General features: G+C 41.8%; 1 protein-coding gene across 4 annotated transcripts in view; it reads right to left on the reverse strand.

Moving 5' to 3' along the window:
• The window catches only part of LOC139380324 (sodium leak channel, non-selective), a 265,187-nt gene that overhangs the window by 118,765 nt on the left and 118,602 nt on the right, over positions 1–27,820 (reverse strand). For all 4 annotated transcript variants that reach the window (XM_071122925.1, XM_071122924.1, XM_071122926.1 and 1 more), the window contains 3 exons: positions 21,159–21,350; positions 7,172–7,309; positions 712–786 (listed from right to left, as the gene is read on the reverse strand). In XM_071122925.1, coding sequence (XP_070979026.1) covers positions 712–786; positions 7,172–7,309; positions 21,159–21,350 — 405 coding nt within the window. The remainder of the gene's footprint in view (positions 1–711; positions 787–7,171; positions 7,310–21,158; positions 21,351–27,820) is intronic.

The following is a 27,820-nucleotide window of genomic DNA, read 5'->3' on the forward strand; positions in this document are numbered from 1 at the left end:
GTTAGAGATCAGTTAGATCAGGTAGTGAGAAATGAGAGATCAGTTAGTAAGTTGGCCCACATATTGTGACAATATCTGAGGCTATTCCATCTCACTGTGGAACCCTGACATGATGGTAATTATTATCATGCAACAACAATCAAAGTAATGAAACAATGACCATGTGATGTGACATATTGATATTTTAGCTAGAAGGGAACTCCTCTCAAATCTGAGAATGTCAATTATGTAGTGGTAAAAAGAAAAGTGCGCACACACTGAAAGGTGTATACACATCATTGGCATATGTTCACGCTCGACTAGTGGTGATGTCATGTGATACTAAACACAGTAGGCCATTCCAAAGTTCATAAAGTCAAAGGCAATCCATATGTAGGGAATGTTGAGAGTGGGAGGAATGTAGACCAGCTTTAGTTTCCGGGTGGATACTAAGGATTCAAGGATCAAGGCTTGAGCACCATTGATTCACAATATTGGGAATGTGCAGGTGTCAATACTAAATGAATTGGAAATACTCTGTATGGATTCTGTCTGGCAACTGTATAGATTCAGCTAGACTCTAGAATCCAGTATCACTTCTTCTTAGGCATGAAAATGTTTGATACACATTGGGGTGAACTATTTTTGTAATACCAGATTCAATTAGATTTAATGACACGGGGAAAAGTCTGAACAACATGTCAATAACCTAAAAGGAAACCCAGAACTTACTTGTTTGAGTTTCTTCAAGTCTTCATCCAACTCTAGATTATCAAGGATGACAGCCACAAAAAGACTGAGCAGAATCTGCAACACAACCACAAGGGATTTATGAGAATACTTATTTTCAAATGATCTCAAATGTTCCTAGATGCTGAAAATTAACCACCAAACTACTGCTATTTTTTGTAGGAGGATAGTGTCATGGCATCGCCAGATGCTTTTTCTGAAAATGAAAATGAAATAAGCTCCTTATTCGTATTAGTGCTGTGTTCTGTCCTCAAAACATCCTCTGTGTCTGGCTGTGTCTGAGTCACCCCCGAAGCGGTCCGTGGTTTGTTATCTCATATCATCCACTATCACAGGCCCAATGTTCAAATGTCAACGCTCAAGTCCTTCAACTCTGATTAGCAGTCAAAAGCAGAGTGTCACAATCAACCACATCTGGGTTCAAACAATATTTTTTTTGGTTTAGCATACTTTAGTTGCACTTGATTAAGCTTACCTAGCTAAATGAAACCAATGGAACAGTCCCAAAAAATGTAAATCCTATGAACCCAGGTCTGCAATCAACACAGCTGCTGATTGGAGTCATACTGGGTGGTTGTGGCTCATTTTGTCCACCCGTATGACGCATCTCAGTGTCCATTTATTGAAATGCACTGTAGGTGCTTTCATGGTTTGATGAAGCCATAATTGACAATTGGAGTTAACATTTTCTGATCTGAAAACAGATTGACTGACTGATTATATAAATGCCATTGGGAGAGGCAATTTGTTTGGACATGGTTACGTAATTTCAACTCAAATTAAATTGTATTTGTCACATACCGAATACAAGAGGGGTAGACGTTACAGTGAAATGCTTCCTTACAAGCCCTTAACCAATAAGGCAGTTTTAATTTGAATCATTCTCAATATCTCAGATTGTATTTTATGTCAATCATCCACAGACAAGGACTCATTAAATAGTTGCTCAAACTACTACTACAGAAAGAGTTATACTGCTCACAAGAATTTTGCCTTGTGGCTTATTTGGTAGAACATGGTTGACCATGGGTGATGGTTTTTGATTCCATACAAAAATCTATGCACGCATGACTAAGTTGGTTTGGATAAAAGCGTCTCCTAAATTGCCTATATTATATATTACTACCTTTTTGTCTATGAGGGTAAAATGTATCAACATTCCAAACACAAGCCAAACTAACATTCCACTCTTCAAACACATATCAATCTTCATGAATGTTATCATTTTGAAATGTAAAGAGACATTTTTATGTGTTTTGTTTTGTGTTGCATTTTACATTGTATCATGTATTGTATTATGCATGTGATACTTGCTTGGGATACTGCACAAACTGTGGGTCGCTCTGGATGGCAGCGTTTGCCGAACAGCTAAATTTTTTATGTCAATATAGTGCTATGCATGTGTATTTATGTACATTATTTGTTGTGTTGTTTACTGTTTGGCCATCAGGAAGAGTAGCCACTACCAAATACTAAATGTCTAGTTGGAAATTGAATGCAGGGGCAAGCTTTATGGATGCTATTTTGGATATGACAAATTCTATCAATGATACTCCTCGAGCTCAATATTTTTGTTACAATGTGCAGAATCATCATCCAAGTCCTTGAAGGATGTCCTGTTTATAGGATGATCTCACAATGCCGGGGAATGAGATCTCTAACACCTTATTCCAGATCTGAGATTCAAACACTTGAAAAATCTTATCAAATATGTTATTTGTGCCCGTTTGAGCTTGCCTAGCTAAATGAACCAATAGAAAAGTCTGAAAACTGCAAGCCCAGCTGATCTGGCACTCCAAACAACGATAAATTCAATGCAATCAAACTCACAGCGCAAGCAAATGTACAGTGCCTTGCGAAAGTATTCGGCCCCCTTGAACTTTGCGACCTTTTGCCACATTTCAGGCTTCAAACATAAAGATATAAAACTGTATTTTTTTGTGAAGAATCAACAACAAGTGGGACACAATCATGAAGTGGAACGACATTTATTGGATATTTCAAACTTTTTTAACAAATCAAATACTGAAAAATTGGGCGTGCAAAATTATTCAGCCCCCTTAAGTTAATACTTTGTAGCGCCACCTTTTGCTGCGATTACAGCTGTAAGTCGCTTGGGGTATGTCTCTATCAGTTTTGCACATCGAGAGACTGACATTTTTTCCCATTCCTCCTTGCAAAACAGCTCGAGTGCAGTGAGGTTGGATGGAGAGCATTTGTGAACAGCAGTTTTCAGTTCTTTCCACAGATTCTCGATTGGATTCAGGTCTGGACTTTGACTTGGCCATTCTAACACCTGGATATGTTTATTTTTGAACCATTCCATTGTAGATTTTGCTTTATGTTTTGGATCATTGTCTTGTTGGAAGACAAATCTCCGTCCCAGTCTCAGGTCTTTTGCAGACTCCATCAGGTTTTCTTCCAGAATGGTCCTGTATTTGGCTCCATCCATTTTCCAATCAATTTTAACCATCTTCCCTGTCCCTGCTGAAGAAAAGCAGGCCCAAACCATGATGCTGCCACCACCATGTTTGACAGTGGGGATGGTGTGTTCAGCTGTGTTGCTTTTACGCCAAACATAACGTTTTGCATTGTTGCCAAAAAGTTCAATTTTGGTTTCATCTGACCAGAGCACCTTCTTCCACATGTTTGGTGTGTCTCCCAGGTGGCTTGTGGCAAACTTTAAACGACACTTTTTATGGATATCTTTAAGAAATGGCTTTCTTCTTGCCACTCTTCCATAAAGGCCAGATTTGTGCAATATACGACTGATTGTTGTCATATGGACAGAGTCTCCCACCTCAGCTGTAGATCTCTGCAGTTCATCCAGAGTGATCATGGGCCTCTTGGCTGCATCTCTGATCAGTCTTCTCCTTGTATGAGCTGAAAGTTTAGAGGGACGGCCAGGTCTTGGTAGATTTGCAGTGGTCTGATACTCCTTCCATTTCAATATTATTGCTTGCACAGTGCTCCTTGGGATGTTTAAAGCTTGGGGAATCTTTTTGTATCCAAATCCGGCTTTAAACTTCTTCACAACAGTATCTCGGACATGCCTGGTGTGTTCCTTGTTCTTCACGATGCTCTCTGCTCTTTTAACGGACCTCTGAGACTATCACAGTGCAGGTGCATTTATACGGAGACACACAGGTGGATTGTATTTATCATCATTAGTCATTTAGGTCAACATTGGATCATTCAGAGATCCTCACTGAACTTCTGGAGAGAGTTTGCTGCACTGAAAGTAAAGGGGCTGAATAATTTTGCACGCCCAATTTTTCAGTTTTTGATTTGTTAAAAAAGTTTGAAATATCCAATAAGTGTCCCACTTGTTGTTGATTCTTCACAAAAAAATACAGTTTTATATCTTTATGTTTGAAGCCTGAAATGTGGCAAAAGGTCGCAAAGTTCAAGGGGGGCGAATACTTTCGCAAGGCACTGTATTTGAAAGGACTGTTCAAGGATTTGAACCCATGTCTTTTTTATTCTTCGGAGAAGAATATCACAATGCATATTTAAAATAGAGGGGGATGTTGATTGAAAAAAATCTGTATTATTGGTACCGGTGTGAGTGGTGCTATTTGAAGTTTTGTTTTGTAAATGTTTTAAAATGTCCTGTTTTTGGTTGAATGAACCACTGAACACAAGATGTCCCCTCACAGGATTTGATTTTGATCAAGGTGTTACGTTCCCCAGTTTCTGTGTTGTAGTTTGTGTATTTGAGTGTGTTTCAGGAGATGGCTTCCTGAAATCCCCCAGCAGCTGATTGGTCGACTCCACGATTAATTGGAGACCTGACCCCACCCCCTCGTCAGGAAGCAGCTGTCTCCAATTTCCAATGCCTTCTGAAGCTATAAAAGCCAGTGTTCTGTTGTTCAGGGGAGAGATTGATTGTGATATAGATCATTGCTGAGAGAGGCGGCTGATGGGTATAGCATGTTGGTCGTTGGTATGTACTATGTTAGTTGTTGTTGGTAGCAGATTTGGTATGTTCTGTGTTTGTTGCTTTGTCAGAGCTTCTTTAATGGCCTGAGTTAAGTTTTTTTTTTTCAGTTTTGTTGTGATGTGGATTGTTTAATATTCTGTTTAATTTGTTCCCAGGGGGGAAGGGGAAGGCACCTAGAGTGCTTAGGCAAGAGGCCCGCGGGCATACATATACCTGTAGTATGTTCACTGTCTAGGCACACTAGGTAAGACCTGGGCAGACCACTCCCTGTATTTTGGTTAGGGCACCAGGTGGTGCTAAATTAGGTAAGCAGGTAAGGTAGGAAAGGGGGCTTTGATATTTACTATTTTCTTTGGTTCCGTCCAGCCCCTTTTCCCCATATTACCGTGTGAAGGAATAAATTCCTAGTAAATGGTAAATTCTCTGCCTTTTGTCATCCTTACCATCACCTACAGTCCATACCTCTTTCACTTCACAGAGAGTTGGGTTGTAGCAGGGTGTTGTGTTCCCTCTTCATAGAGGTGTGTGTAACACAAGGTGACTCCATTTCTCCCTTACCACTGTTATGACAGCCTGAATGGACTGCATCACAAGGAAATCAGCATAGAGATTCTAATTCCTAATTCTATGGAAACCATCAATATGTTCTATATTTGCAACAGTATAGAGACAGATTTGAGATTCTCCTCAAACAACCAAACCTTCTGAGAAGACATGTTGTTTTGAGACCCCTTAAAGTATTTTGGATATCTAAAATGTCATGACTTTGGCAACAAGTCCAACTCAGACTCTCAGTCGGATAAGGATGAGCCATACTAACTCTTGACTTAGACTGCAAACATGGCTATGTGTCTGAGTCCGAAGACCAATCTGAAGAGTCCAGAGAGGTGGGCCTTACCCTCTTCATTGAGCCCACACACTCCCAGCCATCCCCTTCTGGTCCATCTGGCCAATGCTGTGCAGTGACCAGGAATGATACCCTGACCAAGGTAAAACGCAGTGACCACGCTCCTGGAGGCCATTGAGACCATGGTGGGCGAGCACCATGAGAACCACCAGAACTCCAGCCTCAAGATCACCGGAGGAAATGGCTGTGCCCATGTGGTGGTGCCAACATGGGTCACCTGGTTCAGGAGCATGGATTCAGCAACAGCAGGGACTCAAGCAGAGAGCTCACCCTTCAAGAGGGAGATCAGAGGACACCTCTGAGCCCAAGCGTCTCAAACAATCATTCACTTCTGGTTGCCCAGGAGGCTTTCAGTCAGAGGGCGTGTCCTCCAAGAGGAAGAGAGAATCAGAGGACAGTTTCCTTGTCCCTATCATGCCAACATGGGTCCCCTGTAAGTGAATGAGGAAGCTTGATCCTAGTAGTTGCAAATTCTGGATGAAACTGAAGAGGTATTCCATATTTGGCTCTGTTTTTAATCTAGTATTTCATGTTTGGTTTGTGCTTACATGTTTTTTCTTATGTGGGCTACAGTGTCCTTGGTTGACTTTAAAATTAAACTTATTGTTATTGTATTTTTACCAGCTCAGATGAGGACAGTGAGTGTGACAAGGGTCGCCCGGAAGAGGACACAGGAATCAGCTCTTTGCCCAGGAGGTTCTCAGTCTCAGGGAACCAATCAGAAAAGACAGAGGGTTTGATGAGGATTGGGACTCAACTGACATCAACCAATCTCCCAGAACTTTACATGTAGTCATGGTGGGCGAGCACCATTTCATTGCATGTGGTTCCTAAATGTATTAACACTATTTGTCATTATCATATTGACAATAAAAATGTAGCACACATGCAATCTGTCCTTGTGTCTCATAGCCTTGGGCCATTATTACTTTTGATTGGATTTGGAAATGTAGCTCAATAAAAATGCATCTATATATATATACTTCAAAATAAATGTGAATACACTTTTTTTTTAAATGTAAATGGCTGTTAGACAATCCACACTTGTGGATTCAAACCTACGTTTATTTACATATTCAAACAACGTCTCCTGACATACTATATTACACCATGAGATTGTGAGCAAATATAGAAATCTTTCAATCCACGGTAGCAAAGGCATGATAGAATATTCCACTACGAGGTTAAGGTTGTGTAGAGACAAGAGGCCTTATCAATACATTGAATAAGGTCAGACTTGTCCACTGACTGTGATGCTGTGGAGAGACTCATTAAAAGAAAGAAAGCCAGCAGAATGGTATTCTGCTCTTGTGCTTCCATCTTTCCTTCCTCCACCCACAAATACTGTGAAACATTACAATAGCCTTCGTCAGGTAACAACCCTTAGAGACCAGGGTCTCATTTACAATGGTGCCCTGAGGACAATACAAATTCAAAATGGTCAATAGGTTGTGAGTGTAATTCCCACAGGGATCAGATGCACAATTCGATCGATTCATTCTATGGTATGCACTGACTGTAGGTTACTGAATAAAAGTGTCTGCCTAATGGAATATATTAGGATCTACACACTGTGCAGACAGAGCCCTTACCAGAGTAGCAAACAGATGGTAGAGGATGAAGTAGATAGCCACTACAGGAGCCCACATTTGACCAACAGCCACAAGAGTTTGGTCCATCACATCCACCCAACCCTCCTGGGTTAAGATCTGGAACATAGACATGAATGCCTGCGGGAGGGAGGAATATTCCATTACAGTCCATCACCCTACAGTATAATACAATGGATAACAATAGGAGAGAGAGAGATCATTGACATTTTTAACATGTTTCTGCAACAGGGACAGACAGATACATGGACATGTCACACACACTTTTGCTATAGAATGAGCCATGGTGGATGGAGAGTAGCTGGAGCATGAATCACAAAGCTGTGTGTGTGTGTGTTAGGGATGCGCCCGACTGCATGTGATGAAGTGAAAAGTCCCGCACCCTCAAATTTAGAAAATGCGCTGTACAGTCAGCGATGGAAGAGCAATTTCTTGACAGGCCTTTAGATAATCCTATGTTTCTGGTTATAATTTCTGACATTTTGGTAGGCAATTTGTTAGATAATTTATACATGCAGCTTCTCTTCTGTCATTACTTGTTGCCCTAGAATGAATGCTTCAACAAAATGAATGCTTCGGTAAAGTTTGTTTTCTCTTTCATATATGCTTCTCTCGCAAAGAAAATACATTTCGGGAAAATGCATAGGCTAACTCCAAAATGTTTTGGGGGATTTTCCGTGCAAAATGTCCAGATGACAGTTTTATGACGCTGATAAAGAAAGCACCTTTACAGACGGTCCCTAACCACGCATTCATTCTCAAGATGCTGCTTAATTCTGCAGGAGTTAATATTATATATGAGGGTATGTGAGAGGTTATAGACCTACAGTCAGTGTCCAGATTTCGGTTCCATTTAACTCATCTGAACAGTAGGCCTACAGCTCCCTTGACGTACAATTTTGAAGTCCCCGTCTTGTGACTGTCAAATTTGTATAGAGCCTCACAAACATCACTCATAACATAGCTGATGCTAAACTATATATACAAAAATATGTGGATATCACTTCAACGTAGTGAATTTGGCTATTTCAGCCACACCCGTTGCTGATAGAAATATAAAATCGAGCACACAGTCATGCAATCGCCGTAGACAAACATTGGCAGAAGAATGGCCTTACTAAAGACCTCAGTGACTTTCAACATGGCACTGTCATAGGATGCCACTTTTCCATCAAGCCAGTTTGTCAATGCCCTGCTAGAGCTTCCCCGGTAAACTGTAAGTGCTGTTATTGTGAAGTGGAAACGTCTAGGAGAAACAACGGCTCAGCCGTGAAGCGGTAGGCCACATAAGCACACAGAACATGCCCGCCGAGCAAAAGAAGCATGAAAAAAACTGTCCTTTGTTGCAATACTCACTACCGAGTTCCAAAATGCCTCCGGAAGAAACGTCAGCACAACAACTGTTTGTCGGGAGCTTCATGAAATGGGTTTCCATTGCCGAGCAGACGCACACAAGCCTAAGATCACCATGCGCAATTGCGCCAAGCGTTGGCTAGAGTGGTGTAAAGCTCGCCACATCATTGGACTCTGTAGCAGTGGAAACACGTTCTCTGGCATGATGAATCACCCTTCACCATCTGGCAATCCGATCCAGTTTGGGGAAGGCCCTTTCCTGTTTCAGCATGACAATGTGAACAAAGCGAGGTCCAACAGAAATGGTTTGTCAAGATCGGTGTGGAAGAACTTGACTGCCCTGCTAAGCGCCCTGACCTCAACCCCATCCAACACCTTTGGGATGAATTGGAATGACAACTGTGATCCAGATCTAATCGCCCAACATCAGTGCCCGACCTCACTAATGCTCGTGGCTGAATGGAAGCAAGTCCCTGCGGCAATGTTCCAACATCTAGTGGAAGTAGTCATTTTGGATTTAGATGTTCGACGAGCAGGTTTCCACATACAGTGCCTTGCGAAAGTATTTGGCCCCCTTGAACTTTGCGACCTTTTGCCACATTTCAGGCTTCAAACATAAAGATATAAAACTGTATTTTTTTGTGAAGAATCAACAACAAGTGGGACACAATCATGAAGTGGAACGACATTTATTGGATATTTCAAACTTTTTTAACAAATCAAAAACGGAAAAATTGGGGATGCAAAATTATTCAGCCCCTTTACTTTCAGTGCAGCAAACTCTCTCCAGAAGTTCAGTGAGGATCTCTGAATGATCCAATGTTGACCTAAATGACTAATGATGATAAATACAATCCACCTGTGTGTAATCAAGTCTCCGTATAAATGCACCTGCACTGTGATAGTCTCAGAGGTCCGTTAAAAGCGCAGAGAGCATCATGAAGAACAAGGAACACACCAGGCAGGTCCGAGATACTGTTGTGAAGAAGTTTAAAGCCGGATTTGGATACAAAAAGATTTCCCAAGATTTAAACATCCCAAGGAGCACTGTGCAAGCAATAATATTGAAATGGAAGGAGTATCAGACCACTGCAAATCTACCAAGACCTGGCCCTCCCTCTAAACTTTCAGCTCATACAAGGAGAAGACTGATCAGAGATGCAGCCAAGAGGCCCATGATCACTCTGGATGAACTGCAGAGATCTACAGCTGAGGTGGGAGACTCTGTCCATAGGACAACAATCAGTCGTATATTGCACAAATCTGGCCTTTATGGAAGAGTGGCAAGAAGAAAGCCATTTCTTAAATATATCCATAAAACGTGTTGTTTAAAGTTTGCCACAAGCCACCTGGGAGACACACCAAACATGTGGAAGAAGGTGCTCTGGTCAGATGAAACCAAAATTGAACTTTTTGGCAACAATGCAAAACGTTATGTTTGGCGTAAAAGCAACACAGCTCATCACCCTGAACACACCATCCCCACTGTCAAACATGGTGGTGGCAGCATCATGGTTTGGGCCTGCTTTTCTTCAGCAGGGACAGGGAAGATGGTTAAAATTGATGGGAAGATGGATGGAGCCAAATACAGGACCATTCTGGAAGAAAACCTGATGGAGTCTGCAAAAGACCTGAGACTGGGACGGAGATTTGTCTTCCAACAAGACAATGATCCAAAACATAAAGCAAAATCTACAATGGAATGGTTCAAAAATAAACATATCCAGGTGTTAGAATGGCCAAGTCAAAGTCCAGACCTGAATCCAATCGAGAATCTGTGGAAGGCACTGAAAACTGCTGTTCACAAATGCTCTCCATCCAACCTCACTGAGCTCGAGCTGTTTTGCAAGGAGGAATGGGAAAAAATGTCAGTCTCTCGATGTGAAAAACTGATAGACATACCCCAAGCGACTTACAGCTGTAATCGCAGCAAAAGGTGGCGCTACAAAGTATTAACTTAAGGGGGCTGAATACTTTTGCACGCCCAATTTTTCAGTTTTTGATTTGTTAAAAAAGTTTGAAATATCCAATAAATGTCGTTCCACTTCATGATTGTGTCCCACTTGTTGTTGATTCTTCACAAAAAAATACAGTTTTATATCTTTATGTTTGAAGCCTGAAATGTGGCAAAAGGTCGCAAAGTTCAAGGGGGCCGAATACTTTCGCAAGGCACTGTACCTTCGGCCATGTAGCATATCATCCCTTTCACCAAATCTTTCCCAAACATTAGACTACTGTTCTGCCCCCCCCTTCTCCTTATTTTCAACTCTCCATTTAGCAGTTTTTCTCTTATTCAATTACACTCCGGCACTGTCCATTTTGACTGAGTGGATACACGTTAACTTTATCTGCCCAAGTTCCAAAAAGCATTTGGCAATTGCTGTGTATTTGGCATGCTACAGTTAGGCCCTAAAGCTTATGCTTACACTACACACCAAAGCCAAGTAAAAGCCTCAATGTAGCCTATAGATATGAACTGCATAACAATTTAATGCATTTTTTCATTTATTCAACCCGCCCGCTAGCCACCCACCCGCCCTTCATCCACACAATATTTCATGTCCCTAAACCTGCCCGCATTACAGATATAACCGCGGGGAATGTGGGTTATGAATTATTGTGTGCATCACTAGTGTGTGCGTGTGTGTGTGTGTGTGTGTGTGTGTGTGTGTACTTGTGTGCACGTGTGTGTGGATGTGTCCGTGAATGCATGCATGCATATTTGTGTGTCTGATACAGACCCCGAAGGGGGCTATGACTTGGAGACTTGGCCCCATGTCCATTCCCAGTCTGTTTGTAGGTCAGATGAAGGTCAACTGATCCCCTGTGCCTTCAGGGCCTATTGTAAGGCTCAATCCTAATACCCCCTTAGCCCTCCCCCTCGTTTTCGAGTCTCCTTCTGTGGGGGAGTGGCCCTCAAATGGAGCAATTAGTTGTAGGGAGAGATAAATAACCCTTGCAAATGGGAAATCACTACATCACTCGCGCACAGCAGAATCCACCAGGATAGCCTACCACACAATTCATAGACAGATGTGTACCAAACTCAATAAAAGTGGCGGTAATAAAGCCTCTCTTGAAAAAGCCAAACCTTGACCCAGAAAATATAAAAAACTATCAGCCTATATCGAATCTCCCATTCTTCTCAAGAATTTTAGAAAAAGCTGTTGTGCAGCAACTCACTGCCTTTCTGACGACAAACAATGTAAACGAAATGCTTCAGTCTGGTTTTAGACCCCATCATAGCACTGAGACTGCACTTGTGAAGGTGGTAAATTACCTTGGCGTCAGACCGAGGCTCTGCATCTGTCCTTGTGCTCCTAGACCTTAGTGTTGCATTTGATACCATCGATCACCACATTCTTTTGGAGAGATTGGAAACCCGAAATTGGTCTACACGGACAAGTTCTGTCCTGGTTTAGATCTTTTCTGTCAGAAATATATGTTTGTCTCTTTTCACTATATATTTTACCTCTTGGGGATGTCATTCGAAAACATAATGTTAACTTTCACTGCAATGCGAATGACACAAAGCTGTACATTTCAATGAAACATGGTGAAGCCCCAAAATTGCCCTCCATGGAAGCCTGTGTTTTAGACATAAGGAAGTGGATGGCTGCAATTGTTCTACTTTTAGACTAGGACAAAACAGAGATGCTTGTTCTAGGTCCCAAGAAACAAAGAGATCTTCTGTTGAATCTGACAATTACTCTTGATGGTTGTACAGTCGTCTCAAATAAAACTGAAGGACCTCGGCGTTACTCTGGAACCTGATCTCTCTTTTGACGAACATGTCAAGACTGTTTCAAGGACAGCATTTTTCAATCTACGTAACATTGCAAAAATCAGAAATGTTCTGTCGAAAATGACACAGAAAAATTCATCCATGCTTTTGTAACTTCTTGGTCAGACTACTGCAATGCTCTACTTTCCGGCTACCTGGATAAAGAACTAAATAAACTTCAGTTAGTGCTAAATACGGCTGCTAGAATATTGACTAGAACCAAAAAATGTGATCATATTACTCCAGTGCTAGCCTCTTTACACTGGCTTCCTGTTAAGGCAAGGTGTAACGGCTCTCCTCTTCGTCAGATGATGAGGAATAGGAATCATCGGACCAACAGGCAGCGTGGTAAGTGTTCATAGTAAATTTAATTAAATGAACTGAACACTGAATGACAAAAAACAACAAAGAGAGTGAACGACACGAAACAGTCCTGTAAGGTGAAAAACACAAAACAGAAAGCAACTACCCACAAACACAGGTGGGAACAGGCTACCTAAGTATGGTTCTCAATCAGAGACAACGATTGACAGCTGCCTCTGTTTGGGAACCATACCAGGCCAAACACATAGAAATAAAACACACAGAACAAAACATAGAATGAAAAACATAGAATGCCCACCCTAACTCACGCCCTGACCAAACCAAAATAGAGACATAAAAAAGGAACTAAGGTCAGGACGTGACACAAGGGCTGATTTCAAAGTCTTACTGCTAACCTACAAAGCATTATATGGGCTTGCTCCTACCTATCTTTCTGATTTGGTACCTACACGTACGCTACGGTCACAAGATGCAGGCCTCCTAATTGTCCCTACAATTTCAAAGCAAACAGCTGGAGGCAGGGCTTTCTGCATTGTGAAGGTGAACGGAAAGGCACTGGAGCAACGAACCGCCCTTGCTGTCTCTGCCTGGCTGGCTCCCCTCTCTCCACTGGGATTCTCTGCCTCTAACCCTATTACAGGGGTTGAGTCACTGGCTTACTGTTGCTCTTCCATGCCGTCCCTAGGAGGGGTGCGTCACTTGAGTGGGTTGAGTCACTGACGTGGTCTTCCTGTCTGGGTTGGTGGGTTGTGCCGTGGCAGAGATCTTTGTGGGCTATACTCGGCCTTGTCTCAGAATGGTAAGTTGGTGGTTGGAGATATCCCTCTAGTGGTGTGGGGGCTGTGCTTTGGCAAAGTGGGTGGGGTTATATCCTGCCTGTTTGACCCCGTCTGGGGGTATCATCAGATGGGGCCACAGTGTCTCCTGACCCCTCCTGTCTCAGCCTCCAGTATTTATGATGCAGTAGTTTATGTGTTGGGGGGCTAGGGTCAGTCTGTTATATCTGGAGTATTTCTCCTGTCTTATCCAGTGTCCTGTGTGAATTTTAGTATGCTCTCTCTAATTCTATCTTTCTCTCTCTCTTAATTTCTTTCTCTCTATCGGAGGTCCTGAGCCCTAGGACCATGCCTCAGGACTACCTGGCATGATGACTCCTTGCTGTCCCCAGTCCACCTGGCCGTGCTGCTGCTCCAGTTTCAACTATTCTGCCTGCGGCTATGGAACCCTGACCTGTTCACCGGATGTGTTACCTGTCCCAGACCTGCTGTTTTCAACTCTCTAGAGACAGCAGGAGCGGTAGAGATACTCTCAATGATCGGCTATGAAAAGCCAACTGACATTTACTCCTGAGGTGCTGACCTGTTGCACCCTCGACAACTAATGTGATTATTATTATTTGAACATGCTGGTCATTTATGAATATTTGAACATCTTGGCCATGTTCTGTTATAATTTCCACCCGGCACAGCCAGAAGAAGACTGGCCACCCATCATAGCCTGGTTCCTCTATAGGTTTCTTCCTAGGTTTTGGCCTTTCTATGGAGTTTTTCCTAGCCACCGTGCTTCTACACCTGCATTGCTTGCTGTTTGGGGTTTTAGACTAGGTTTCTGTACAGCACTTTGAGATATCAGCTAATGTAAGAAGAGCTATATAAATAAATTTGATTTGATAGATGACCTGACCTGACCAGACAGATGCAGGGCCTGAAGAACAGCTTGCAGATCTCCCAGGGTCAGCTCAATGAGTTTAAACATGATCACGGAAAGATGACAGCATTCTGTAAGTCATTGAGAGAGTACATCAGTTCTGTATGTGAATGCATGATAACAATGACAGAGAAATTTGATTATTTCGAGGGACAATCGAGGCAGAACAACATTGTTGCAGACGGAAATGCAGAATCTCCACATCGGACCTGGACAGTCTGAGGACAAAGTGAGGGAAATGATCTCGAAGAAATTGAAGATGGATTGTGGGAGGTGTACTGTTAGATTTCAGATCAGTCTGTGAAATGATTGACCATAACCTGTTGTTGAGAAAATGTACAGTTGAAGTCGGAAGTTTACATACACCTTAGAGAAATACATTTAAAATCCTGACAGACCTGGTGAAACTGAGTCAGGTTTGTAGGCCTCCGTGCTCGCACACGCTTTTTCAGTTCTGCCCACAAATGTTCTATTGGATTGAGGTCAGGGCCTTGTGATGGCCACTCCAATACCTTGACTTTGTTGTCCTAAAGCTATTTTGCCACGACTTTGGAAGTATGCTTGAGGTCATTGTCCATTTGGAAGACCCATTTTCGACCAAGCTTGAGATGTTGCTTCAATATACCCACATCCTTTTCCTACCTCATGATGCCATCTATTTTGTGAAGTGATGCTGCCACCCCATGCTTCAAGGTTGGGATGGTGTTCTTAGGCTTGCAAGCCTCCTCGTTTTTCCTCCAAACATAACGATGGTCATTATGGCCAAACAGTTATATATTTTTTAATTTTTTTTAAGTACAATCTTTGTCCCCATGTGCAGTTGCAAACCATAGTCTAGCTTTTTCATGGTTGTTTTGGAGCAGTGGTTTCTTCTTTGTTGAGCGGCATTTCAGTTTTGTCAATATAAGACTCGTTTTACTGTGGATATAGATACTTCTGTACCTGTTTCCTCCAACATCTTCACAATGTCCTTTGCTGTTGTTCTGGGATTGATTTGTACTTTCGCACAAAAGTACATTAATCTCTAAAAGACAGAACGCGTTTCCTTCCTTAGCAGTATGACAGCTGTGTGGTCCCATGGTGTTTATACTTGCGTATTATTGTTTGTACAGATGAACGTGGTACCTTCAGGCATTTGGAAATTGCTCTCAAGGATGAACCAGACTTGTGGAGGTCGTCAATTTCTTTTTCTGAGGTCTTGGCTGATTTCATTTGATTTTCCTATGATGTCAAGAAAAGAGGCACTGGGTTTGAATGTAGGCTTTGAACTACATCCACAAATACACCTCCAATTGATTCAAATTATGTCAATTAGTCTATCAGAAGCTTCTACAGTCATGACATCATTTTCTGGAATTTTCCAAGCTGTTTAAAGGCACAGTCAACTTAGTGTATGTACATTTCTGACCCACTGGAATTGTGATACAGTGAATTATAAGGGAAATAATCTGTCTATAAACAATTGTTGGAAAAATGACTTGTGTCATGCGCAAAGTAGATGTCCTAACCGACTTGCCAAAACTAGTTTGTTTACACAAAATTTGTGGAGTGGTTGAAAAACTACTTTTAATGACTCCAACCTAAGTGTATGTATACTTCCGACTTCAACTGTGTCTTATGGCTTTTCAACCTCTGCTATATCGTTGATTCAGAGATATCTATCCAATAGAACTCTTTAATGCAAGGTTATCTAATGTAAAACTGTAAAGTGTGGTGTACTACAGGGTAGCTCTCTAGGCCCTCGATCAACAGCATTGTAGTTAATCCACAATACTAACCTAAATGACAGTGAAAGGAAGCCTGTACATAATATAAATATTCCAAAACATGCATCCTGTTTACATAAGGCACACAACAACAACAGAAAAATTCCTGAATTGAAAGTGTTATGTTTGGGGTATATCCAACACAACACATCAATTAGTACCAGTCTTCATATTTTCAAGCATTGTGGTGGCTGCATAATGTTATGGGTATACTTGTCATTGGCAAAGACTTTTTAGGATATAAAGTAACGGAATAGAGTTAAGCACAAGCAAAAATCGTGGAGGAAAACCTGGTTCACTCTGCTTTCCAACAGACAGTGGAATACACATTCAGCTTTCAGCAGGACAATAACCTAAAACACAAGGCCAATTATACACTGCACAATTATACACAATTATACATAGCCGCAGGCAGAATAGTTGATAGACCTCCGAGAGAGAGAAAGAAATAAAGAGAGAGAGAAAGATAGAAGCTGCTTACCAAGATAACACTGAATGTTCCTGAGCGGCCTAGTTACAGTTTTGACTTAAATTGGCTTGGAAATATTTGGCAAGAATTGAAAATGACTGTCTAGCAATGATCAACAGCCAACCAAAAATGTGCAAATATTGTACAATCCAGGTGTGTAAAGCTCTTACAGACTTACCAAGAAAGACTCAAAGCTGTAATTGCTTCCAAAGGTTAATATAACGTATTGACACAGGGGTGTGAATACTTACGTAAATTAGGTATTACTGTAATTAAAATTTCAATAAATGTGCAAACATTTCTAAAAAAATGTTTTCACATTGTCAGGATGTATTGTGCGTAGATTGGTTAATTTCTATCATATTTAATCGATTTTGAATTCAGGCCGTAAAACAACAAAACATGGAATTTGTCCAGGGTTATTAATACTTTCTGATGGCATTGTAGGCATTGTACACTATACGCAATACAATAGTTAGCTATGTTACTTCAGCTGCATTTCATGACACATTCAGTATTTTCCGTCTTTAATGTGAACGTTAGCCTACTACAATAAAGAAATCTGTATTATTCAATTATTGCACACTGCTCGCGTGCGCCAACGAGCGTCTGCGTTGCCAAGGGCTAAAATAGAAGTCAGTTCTATTTGTGACGCAGATCGCGCTGCAAGTCCTGCCTCTCTCATCTCCTCATTGGTTTATAGAAGCAGGTACCCAAAATAAATGTATGTACGTTGGCGCACGATGGCACACACGTGCAGCCGGTTTGGGTTCCGTGTTAAAATTAGATAAACTGCTATACAGGCTGTTAAATTGCTTGCCATTGTGGTAATCGCAAGTGATAGACTCATCTCTGGTAAATCTCAGGAAATTAGAATCTAGATCAACACAATCATTATATTTATCGTTCGCTTCATTAATATCTAAATGGGTTCAAGACCGTGTTATCAGGGTTGACATCCTGTCCAACTAAGAGAGATACACAGTCGGAATCATCCAGAAAATGGAACAGAAAAATAGAAGTGCATGTCTCACATGTCCAATACAACCATACGTTTGTGTTAGTTTTATCAATAGGAGTGAACTTCCTTTGGAATGCACATTGACACAGTCCGCATAACACAACTGAAGACTTCAGAGGGCACTGACAATTAGAGCAATGTTTGTTTTTGGCCGTGAGGTTATGTGAAACGCACTAACAAAGTAGAAAAAATCATGTGTGTGTAAAATCGTAGAACGACAAGCTGATCATACTTTTCATTCTTCAATTAGTTGTGGCAGCAGTTCCTTTATTTTGAGACGTACCTTCATTGATGAAGATTTTGGTTCCCTTCAGGCACTTGGCTATTATGAGAATCTTCTCCTTGTCTTTGAACCTGAGCAGTTTCACCACTATAGATCTGGGCCGTCCTTCGGGGAAGAAAGTGCCATTTCTATGTCCCCTCTCCATCTCCATGAGTTTGGGGTCTGGTTTGAGTTGATTTGCCAGGAGTTTCTTGGCCTTGACTTCTGTGTTATGCCAAGTTTTAGTCTTTAAGTCCTCAATTCCATCGATTACAATGTTACTGGGGCGGCAGGGTAGCCTAGTGGTTAGAGCGTTGGACTAGAAACCGGAAGGTTGCAAGTTCAAATCCCTGAGCTGACAAGGTACAAATCTGTCATTCTACCCCTGAACAGGCAGTTAACCCACTGTTCCTAGGCAGTCATTGAAAATAAAAATGTGTTCTTAAATGACTTTCCTAGTTAAATAAAGGTCAAATAAAAAATAAAAAAATTGCGCCTTGATTGGTTTCCGAGGTAGTTTCCCTTGGAAGTGTTGTTTGGAAAATTGTGAAATCCTCAGACATGGTTTTTGAATGTGGTCATAAAGTTATTTTCCTGCAAATCTATTAAATCTTCATAGAACTCTCAATACAATAAACAGAGAGAAAGAGGATAACTTGCTCACTGTATGAATCCTGGCTGCACAAGTTACAGAGGGTCAAAGTCATACCCCCAAGATATGCTAACCTCCCCCGTTACTGGTAATGGTGAGAGTTTAGCTTGGGGGTATGATCTCCTCTGTAACTTTGTCATTCATCATGATTCAGGATTATCTGCAATCACGTTAGCATCCAGATGAAATGTTAAGAAACATATTATATTCTTATTTATAATAAAATTGACTCCAAAATGACATGGTCCAGCAAATCTTTTTCAGGGGCAGGATACATTTTTATTATGATTTTTTTATGTGCTTTATTAAAATTCCCTACGATGATAAAGATTGCTTCCAGGTGAGAGGAGTCTTGCTGCCTCATGATTTTGTACAGTTCGCTGAGTGCCAACTTGGTGTTTGCTTGTGGCGGTATATACATCAATGTGATAATGACACGTGAATTACCTTATATAGTGGGGTCGGCATTTTAACATCAGAAATTCCAGGTCGTAGGGGCCTCCTGAGTGGCGCAGCAGTCTAAGGCACTGCATCGCAGTGTTTGAGGAATCACTACAGACCCGGGTTCGATCCCAGGCTGTGTCACAGCCAGCCGTGAACGGGAGACCCATGAGGTGGCGCACAGTTGGCCCAGGGACATACAGGTTAGGGGAGGGTTTGGCCAAACTGACATCTGTCGCCAGCAGGACGGTGTTTCCTCCGTCACATTGGTGCGGCTGGCTTCCAGGTTAAGTGAGCAGTGTGTCAAGGAGCAATGCGGCTTGGTTGGTTTGTGTTTCGGAGGACGCATGGCTCTCGAACTTCACCTCTCCTGAGTCCGTAGAGGAGTTGCAGCGGTGGGACAAGACCGTAACTACCAATTGGATCACAAAATTCGAGAAATAGGGGTAAAAGTTAAAACAAACAGAGAAAAAAAGAAACTCCATGTCGAGTGAACAGGAGCTTGAGATGTTTTCAACTTTGGTAGACCAGTAATTGTTGATGAGGAAACATATCCCTTCACTCGTATCTGAAACCGCCGTTCGATCCATACGGAAAATGGAAACGCTGTCTGGTTGAATAGAGTGTATCGTTCGTAAGTCATGTCTTTGTAAAAACGATGGCACAGCATTCCCTGATATTTTTTTCAGCGATTGGACATTAGCCATCAAGATATTAGGAAGAGGAGCATTTTCATCCTAGCTTGGAGTCCCCCTGTCCTTCCTCTTTTTCATTGCAGGTGGTAATCTCGGTCAGCAGCAACAGGTAAGTAATATTTCAGATCAGGGAGGTTGAGAAATAAGCGCGTAGCTTCAGATTCATGACCCAGAAGTGGTTTTTGGTCGTTGAAATGTATTGCACAAACATTCTGAGCAAAGCATGATTTGTTATGAAGTTATAATTACTTATAATTACATTTGCTTCCCTCCTAGTATATTTGTCTGTCATTTTTGCTGAAGCAACTCTACAAACTTGGATCGCAGAGCTTCATTGGAGTTTTGGTTACCACTCGAAAGAAAGTTTGCATCTCGATTCACTTTGTTTGGAGGACCAACTAGAGGGTTGAAAAGGCACTACGTCTCGCTCAAACTTGAATTGGGATACCACGATGACATGATGGGGCTCGCGGGATCGCACAAAACTGAGGGGGAGGGCTAAGGGGGTTATTGGAGATAGAGAATAAGATGGATCCCTCTCCTGTTTTCTCCCCTCTGCTCCCCTCTCTTCTCCTCTCCTAAATCTACACCCCAAGTCACTGCAGATAATGATAAACCCAGCAACAGATCTATCCGCGGGGGACATCATTAAATCTGATGTGTGTGCGGTGTGTATGCATTATGTGCCCCTGTGTGAATGTACCCATATGTGCCTGTGTGTGTATGTGAGTGTGTCCATGCACTTGTGGTTGGTGTGAATCCATGTGTGAATCCATATGAGAGTTTGTTCGTTTGTGTGTGTGTATGTATGTGTGTGTGTGTGTGTGTGTGTGTGTGTGTGTGTGTGTGTGTGTGTGTGTGTGTGTGTGTGTGTGTGTGTGTGTGTGTGTGTGTGTCCCGGAAAAGGGAAGACGAAGAGCGGCATCTGTTTACGAGAACCTCTCCAAGTCCAACTGTGCTAGAATCAGTGGAAGCGGGGGAAAAAGGGGCGGGGAGGGGGGTGGATGAAAGGATGTGACTAATGAGAAAGAAAGAAGCTGATGAGCACTTAGAAATCAAAGGAGGTGGCGGTGGGCCCCACATCTGTCGACAAATTAAATACCACCACACTAGCATGATTATCCTGACTTTTTCCAGATTTCCACCTGTGCATCACGTGTTCAAGAAGAAAAGAATGGGTAGTGTTCAGTGGGGAGAAAAGTGGGAGTTAATAGTGGGACCCATTTTTATGCTACAGGTTCAGTTGCTCAGAAAATGACAAATCAGGAATGTGGCCTGTAATATTAAACTCATCCCAAACATTCATTACCATAAGTGAATGAGTGTGTGAGTGAGTGAATTAGGTCTTACCCTAGTGAATGAGCTACAATAGGCCAACATCATTCACTGAAGGATTAACATTAAAATGGGATCATAGATGCTTAGAACAGGTCTTATAATGCATTATGACTGCATCATAACGCATTATACCAGTTGTGCTTCCAATAACTCTTACTCTGGGAAAGGTGGTAAATCGGTCCAGTTCCTCCACGAAGCAGAACATCTGTAGACTGATGGCTGACATGACTATGAGCAGGCTCGCTGTGAACACCACCAAGCTGCCCAGCTTCTTACCGGGACCAAATATCTTGTACACAAAGTCCTCTAGTGCCGGGGAGATCTTTATCAGACGCACCACTCGCAGTACCTGTGGAGAGAGAAGGGAAGTCTTTATGAGTGAGTGAGAGTGTGAGAGAGAGAGAGAGAGAGAGAGAGAGGAGAGATAATTTTGAGGCGAGTGTTCCCCTTTACAATGAATAAATAAGCATTTGGAGAACTTGGAAATAAAGTGCTATACATATCAAATTCTTTATGCAATCCATTTGTCTTTGTTTTATTTGATATATGAGCCAGATTGCTTTGAGAAAGCATCCCAAATATGATAATACCAATGCATTTACTTCATGTTATTGAGGATCAAAACCTATTAGTCTAATAAGTCCAAAAGGTCCGACTTACAAGTAGACCTTCCAATGAAATGTTAACAAAAAGCTTTTCAGAAAACGTTCTTAAGTACTGTACTCCTTCCAATAACCACGGAAAATACAATGCTGGTAGTTGATTAGACTGATCCCACATCTGTTTGTGTGGTCTTTTTAAATCCTATGGACATTGTTATGCCAAAAAGTATATTTGGTATGACATGAACGAAACGATTTGGGAACACAGCACAAACAGATGTGTATAGTTCATGTTTACCTAGTGTAAATGTATCCCAAGGTTCCCAAACCAAATATAGAATACTAGTAGCAGTATAAAAACAACCATTCCAGCTTTACTGACCTCTTGTGTTAACTTCCAGGTGAGTGTCTATAGAGGACAAAATGTAGACTGGTCCCAGATTTGTTTGTACTGTCTTGCAAACTCCTGTGGCCATTGGGACTAGCTTTGGGATCAAGTTAAGAAATGTTGTCGGTACTATGCATGTTTCTTTGGACTTCTAAATATTCCTTTGTCTTCTTACTGTTCCTTCCCTTGCTCCAAACAGCTGATGCATACTGATTGAACTCTGAATAGCATAATGATAATTTACTTTTTTTGACCCCATCGACCCGTGTTTAACCTGTCTGGTACGGACGTGGTCAGAGCTCTGATCGTAGATCAGCAAACCAAATCAAACTGCATTTGTCACACGTGCCGAATACAACAGGTGTAGACAACGGGGCCTACTTTGTAATTGTTAGTCTTTCAATTCTCGAGCAAGTCAGATGCATGCATTTGATTGGCTACTGTTCTATCTTGTGAAGATGCTGGAGGAAACAGGTTCAAAAGTATCTATATCCACAGTAAAAAAAGTGCTATATTGACATAACCTAAAAGGCCGCTCAGCAAAGAAGCCACTGCTCCAAAACCGCCATAAAAAAGCCAGACTATGGTTTGCAACTGCACATTGGGACAAAGATCGTACTTTTTGGAGAAATATCATCTGGTCTGATGAAACAAAAATTTAACTGTTTGGCCATAATGACCATTGTTATGTTTGGAGGAAAAAGGGGGAGACTTGCAAGCCAAAGAACACCATCCCAACCGTGAAGCACAGGGGTGGCAGGATCATGTTGTGTGGGTGCTTTGCGGCAGTAGGGACTGGTGCACTTCAGAAAATAGATGGCATCACGAGGTAGAAAAATTATGTGGATATATTGAAGCAACATTTCAAGACATCAGTCAGGAAGTTAAAGTTTGGTTGCAAATGAGTCTTCCAAATGGACAATGACTCAAGGCATACTTCCAAAGTCGTGGCAAAATGGCTTAAGGACAACATCGTCAAGGTATTGGAGTGGCCATCACAAAGCCCTGACCTCAATCCTATAGAAAATTTGTGGGCAGAACTGAAAAAGTGTGTGCAAGAAAGGAGACCTACCAACCTGACTCAGTTACACCAGCTTTGTCAGGAGGAATGGTCCAAAATTCACCCAACAAATTGTGGGAAGCTTGTGGAGGGCTATCCAAAATGTTTGACCCAAGTTAAACAATTTAAAGGCAATGCTACCAAATACTAATTGAGTGTACAGTTGAGGCCAAAAGTTTTGAGAATGACACAAATATAACTTTTCACCAAGTCTGCTGCCTCAGTTTGTACGATGGCAATTTGCATATACTCCAGAAAGTTATAAAGAGTGATCAGATGAATTGCAATCATTTGCAAAGTCCCTCTTTGCCATGCAAATTAACTGAATCCCCAAAAACATTTCAGCCCTGCCACAAAAGGACCAGCTGACAACATGTCAGTGATTCTCTCATTAACACAGGTGTGAGTGTTGACGAGGACAAGGCTGGAGATCACTCTGTCATTCTGATTGAGTGCAAATAACAGACTGGAAGATTGATAGGTGGTGGTGCTTGGAATCATTGTTCTTCCACTGTCAACCATGGTTACTTGCAAGGAAACACGTGCCGTCATCTTTACTTTGAACAAAAAGGGCTTCACAGGCAAGGATATTGCTGCCAGTAAGATTGCACCTAAACAACAATTTATCGGATCATCAAGAACTTCAAGGAGAGCGGTTCAATTGTTGTGAAGGCGGCTTCAGGGTGCCCAAGAATGTCCAGCAAGCTCCAGGACCATCTCTTAAAGTTGATTCAGCTGCGGGATCGGGGCACAACCAGTATAGAGCTTGCTCAGGAGTGGCAGCAGACAGGTGTAAGTGCATCTGCACGCACAGTGAGGCGAAGACTTTTGGAGGATGGCCTGGGGTCAAGTTGGGCAGCAAAGAAGCCACTTCTCCCCAGGAAAAACGTCAGGGACAGACTGATATTCTGCAAAAGGTACAGGGAAAAAAGCTTGTCTGGAGAAGACAAGGTGATCGCTACCATCAGTCCTGTGTCATGCCAACAGTAAAGCATCCTGAGACCATTCATGTGTGGGGTTGCTTCTCAGCCAAGGGAGTGGGCTCACTCAACATTTTGCATAAGAACACAGCCATGAATAAAGAGTGGTACCAACACATCCTGAGAGCAACTTCTCAAACCATCCAGGAACAGTTTGGGGATGAACAATGCCTTTTCCAGCATGATGGAGCACCTTTCCATAAGGCAAAAGTGAAAACTAAGTGGCTCGGGGAACAAAACATTGATATTTTGGGGCCATGGCCAGGAAACTCCCCAGACCTTAATCCCATTGAGAACTTTTGGTCAATCCTCAAGAGACGGGTGGACAAACAAAAACTCACAAATTCTGACAAACTCCAAGCATTTATTATGCAAGAATGGGCTGCCATCAGTCAGGATGTGGCCCAGAAGTTAATTGACAGCATTCCATGGTGGATTGCAGAGGTCTTGAAAAAGAAGGGTCAACACTGCAAATATTGACTCTCTGCATCAACTTCATGTAATTGTCAATAAAAGCCTTTGACATGAAATGCTTGTAATTCTACTTCAGTATTCCATCTGTCCATCTGACAAAAATATCTAAAGACAGTGAAGCAGCAAACTTAGTGGAAATTAATATTTGTGTCATTCTCAAAACTTTTGGTCACAACTGTATATACATTTCTGACCCACTGAGAATGTGATGAAAGAAATAAAAGCTGAAAAAAATAATTCTCTCCACTCTTATTCTGACATTTCACATTCTTAAAATAAAGTGGGGATCCTAACTGACCTAAGACGGGAGTTTTTACTAGGATTAAATGTCAGGAATTGTGAAATACTGAGTTTAAACGTATTTGGCTAAGGTGTATGTGAACTTCCAACTTCACCTGTATTAGGAAAATAACACTAACACCTGCCTGAGTTCTCCTACTGTAGCTGGATGTCTCTCCATCAAGGTCTGTACAGGAGCCACATCCGCTGTGTCTATGGTTTAACAGTCTTTTGATGCCATCCTGCCTAGGAACCTCACTTTAGCCCTGAACGTCACACCTTGATGTCCTCCTCTAGAGCAGTGGTAGTCACAAATCGGCAGAATTCAATCACTGAGAGAGCCGCCGCGTTAACCTCAAATTGAAATAACATACCTCAATTAAGAAGTTTTGTCTGCTAATGTAATATTTTATAAAAATACACTCCAAATGCAGCACATAAAACAAATAGCCATGTATAAACACACCTATTGAAGAGCAACCTGCTTAATAGTATGATTAGCAGAATTGTGCCTGCTGCTCCTTGACACTCCTCATACAATACTGTGTCATTGCAATCATTGTAATGCAGTACAGATGTGCATTGGTCAGTCTGTTCATGTGTTTTTCTCTTCACAATGTTCATGGTTGAAAATGTTGATTCACAAGTATATGTGCTCACAAAAAAGGACATCAATTTTTAGCACACACTGCTTCAGAGCTGGGTACTCTGTGTCAGGGACCATGTTCCAGAAGTGGGAAAGACCGGTTCCCATCTCAGCTTTCAGGGTGTCATTTCCCAGAAGCTAAACAACTTCACATTCCACTGCAGCACGGTCAGGGGAGAGGCCTGTGATAACTGGGGACAGAGAAGACACTGGGACTTGGAAGGGGTCTCAATGACATGGAAAAACTCATTGTACTCCTGTACATCTTGGAATCTGGATTCAAACTCCCCCCTTGGCTCCTCCAACACTTCCACAAATACATTCTAGTTGAAATTTGCAAAAGTTCTGGTCATCTGTGGTGACTGCTCTGAGTTTTGGGAAGTGCACAAACTGTCTGTCAGGTAAGAACAGTGTGGTGATTTTGTTTTGAAACGTTGTGACGACACAGCATGCTACCTACAGGGATTAAATTGAAGGGTAAAAAGTCACTGGGAACATCCCACTGTAAAATCGTACATTCTATTCTAAAATATATTTTGTTCACTCCCCATCCCACATCCCCTGGTTATGTGGATTTTTATTCACTTGGAGATTGAGATTCAGTGCATTGGCAGGTGAGGTCAGTCAATGTGGCATACTTTATTATCCCATTCTGGATTCTCCAAGTCTGGCTCGTCTCTCCCCTTGGTTGAGAGGCATTCGCATATTTGGGGGAGGAGACTCAAACTGCTCAAGTACTCTGCCATGAGATAACCATCTCTCCTCGTTGTACATCACCAAGTCGCCATTTTCTGTCTCATACTCCTGCCGCAGTTTACGAATATGGCGAAGATTCAGTGCTATTGAAACATTAAAGTTGACCACTTGTACAAACAGCTGCATCACAATCTTCAACTCTCTGTTCTTGAGTTTTGCAACAAGTACCTCCTGATATATGATGCAAAGATAAGCAGCGAAGTTGAGGATACCCTCTCTCTTTCTCATCAGCCTGACAAGTCCCTTTTCTTTGGGGCTCCATCAGGGCACACACATGCAAGATTGTACCAGTTCAGATTGTTCCCATTCATAAAGGTCTGAAGTGCATTCAACACATCCTCTCCTCCCGTTTCACTTTGCAGTAATAAGCACAATATTTATTTCCGATAAGACGTATCTTTAGGGAACCGGACCCATACGCATAACTGAGCAATGTCACAAACATTTGTGCTTTCGTCAAATGCTAAGCTGAAACACGGAGCCAGTGATATATCCTCGTTTAGCTGCTTACCAATGTATTTTCCTATATATTCAACCCTTCTTATTAAGGTTGTGTAAGAAAGATGAAGTTAATGTATTTGCTTTAGAATTGCATGTTTGCTAGTGAAGTAAGCACATTATTTATGCTGAACACAAAAAGCACTCTTTCACTATGTCTGCAAAGGGTAAAGGCCTTCTTATGCCTAGCCAAGAAGCATGTAATCTCATGTCAATTTCTCTGCAGCAGAGGTTGATCTGTTCATCAAAAGTTGCTGTCCTTTCAGCAAAGCTAATTTACCCCTTTTAAAACCTGTGCATGTCTTCTTGACAATTAAACAAAGTTGGTTTGTGGCATGAAGTACAAAGAGAAATCATGTCCATTTTTATTGAAACACATTTTTACGGTTGGCTTGTCACTCATTCAACTGACAAGCTAGCGTGGGAACTACAGCAGTGAGAGCTCGTGAAGCAACCACTAGAGCGAGCGGCCCCTTCTGCTGGACAACCAGCACAACCACACTACTATAAATAAATGATTAGCTAGAAATGAAAGTTGACTATATATTTCAGACTTGCTTACGAGCCTTTCCCAACAATGCAGTAAAAAACCATGGAAAAAAAGTAATAAAAACCAGAATAATAAAATAAACAACAACTAAGCTTTACACTGAGTGTACAAACCATTAGGAACACTTGTTCTTTCCATGACATCGACTGACCACCAGGTGAATCCAGGTGAAAGATATGATCCCTTATTGATATCACTTTAAATCCACTTCAAAATCACTGTAAATGAACGGGAGGAGTTGGGTAAAAAAAATATATATATATGTTTAAGCCTGGAGACAATTGAGGCATGGATTGTGTATGTGTGCCACTCAGAGGGTGAATGAGCAAGACAAAATATTTTAAGTGTCTTTGAACGGGGTACGGTAGTAGGTGCCAGACGCACCGGTTTGAGAGTGTCAAGAACTGCAACGCTGCTGGCTTTTTCACACTCAACAGATTCCAGTGTGTATCAACAATGGTTCACCACTCAAAGGACATCCAGCCAACTTGACACAACTGTGGGAAGCATTGGAAACAACATGGGCCAGTATCCCTGTGGAACACCTTTGAAAAATTGTAGAGTCCATGCCCCGACCAATTGAGGC

The sequence above is a fragment of the Oncorhynchus clarkii genome, chromosome 22, assembly GCF_045791955.1.
Source record: "Oncorhynchus clarkii lewisi isolate Uvic-CL-2024 chromosome 22, UVic_Ocla_1.0, whole genome shotgun sequence".
In the NCBI taxonomy this organism is placed as follows: Eukaryota; Metazoa; Chordata; class Actinopteri; order Salmoniformes; family Salmonidae; genus Oncorhynchus; species Oncorhynchus clarkii.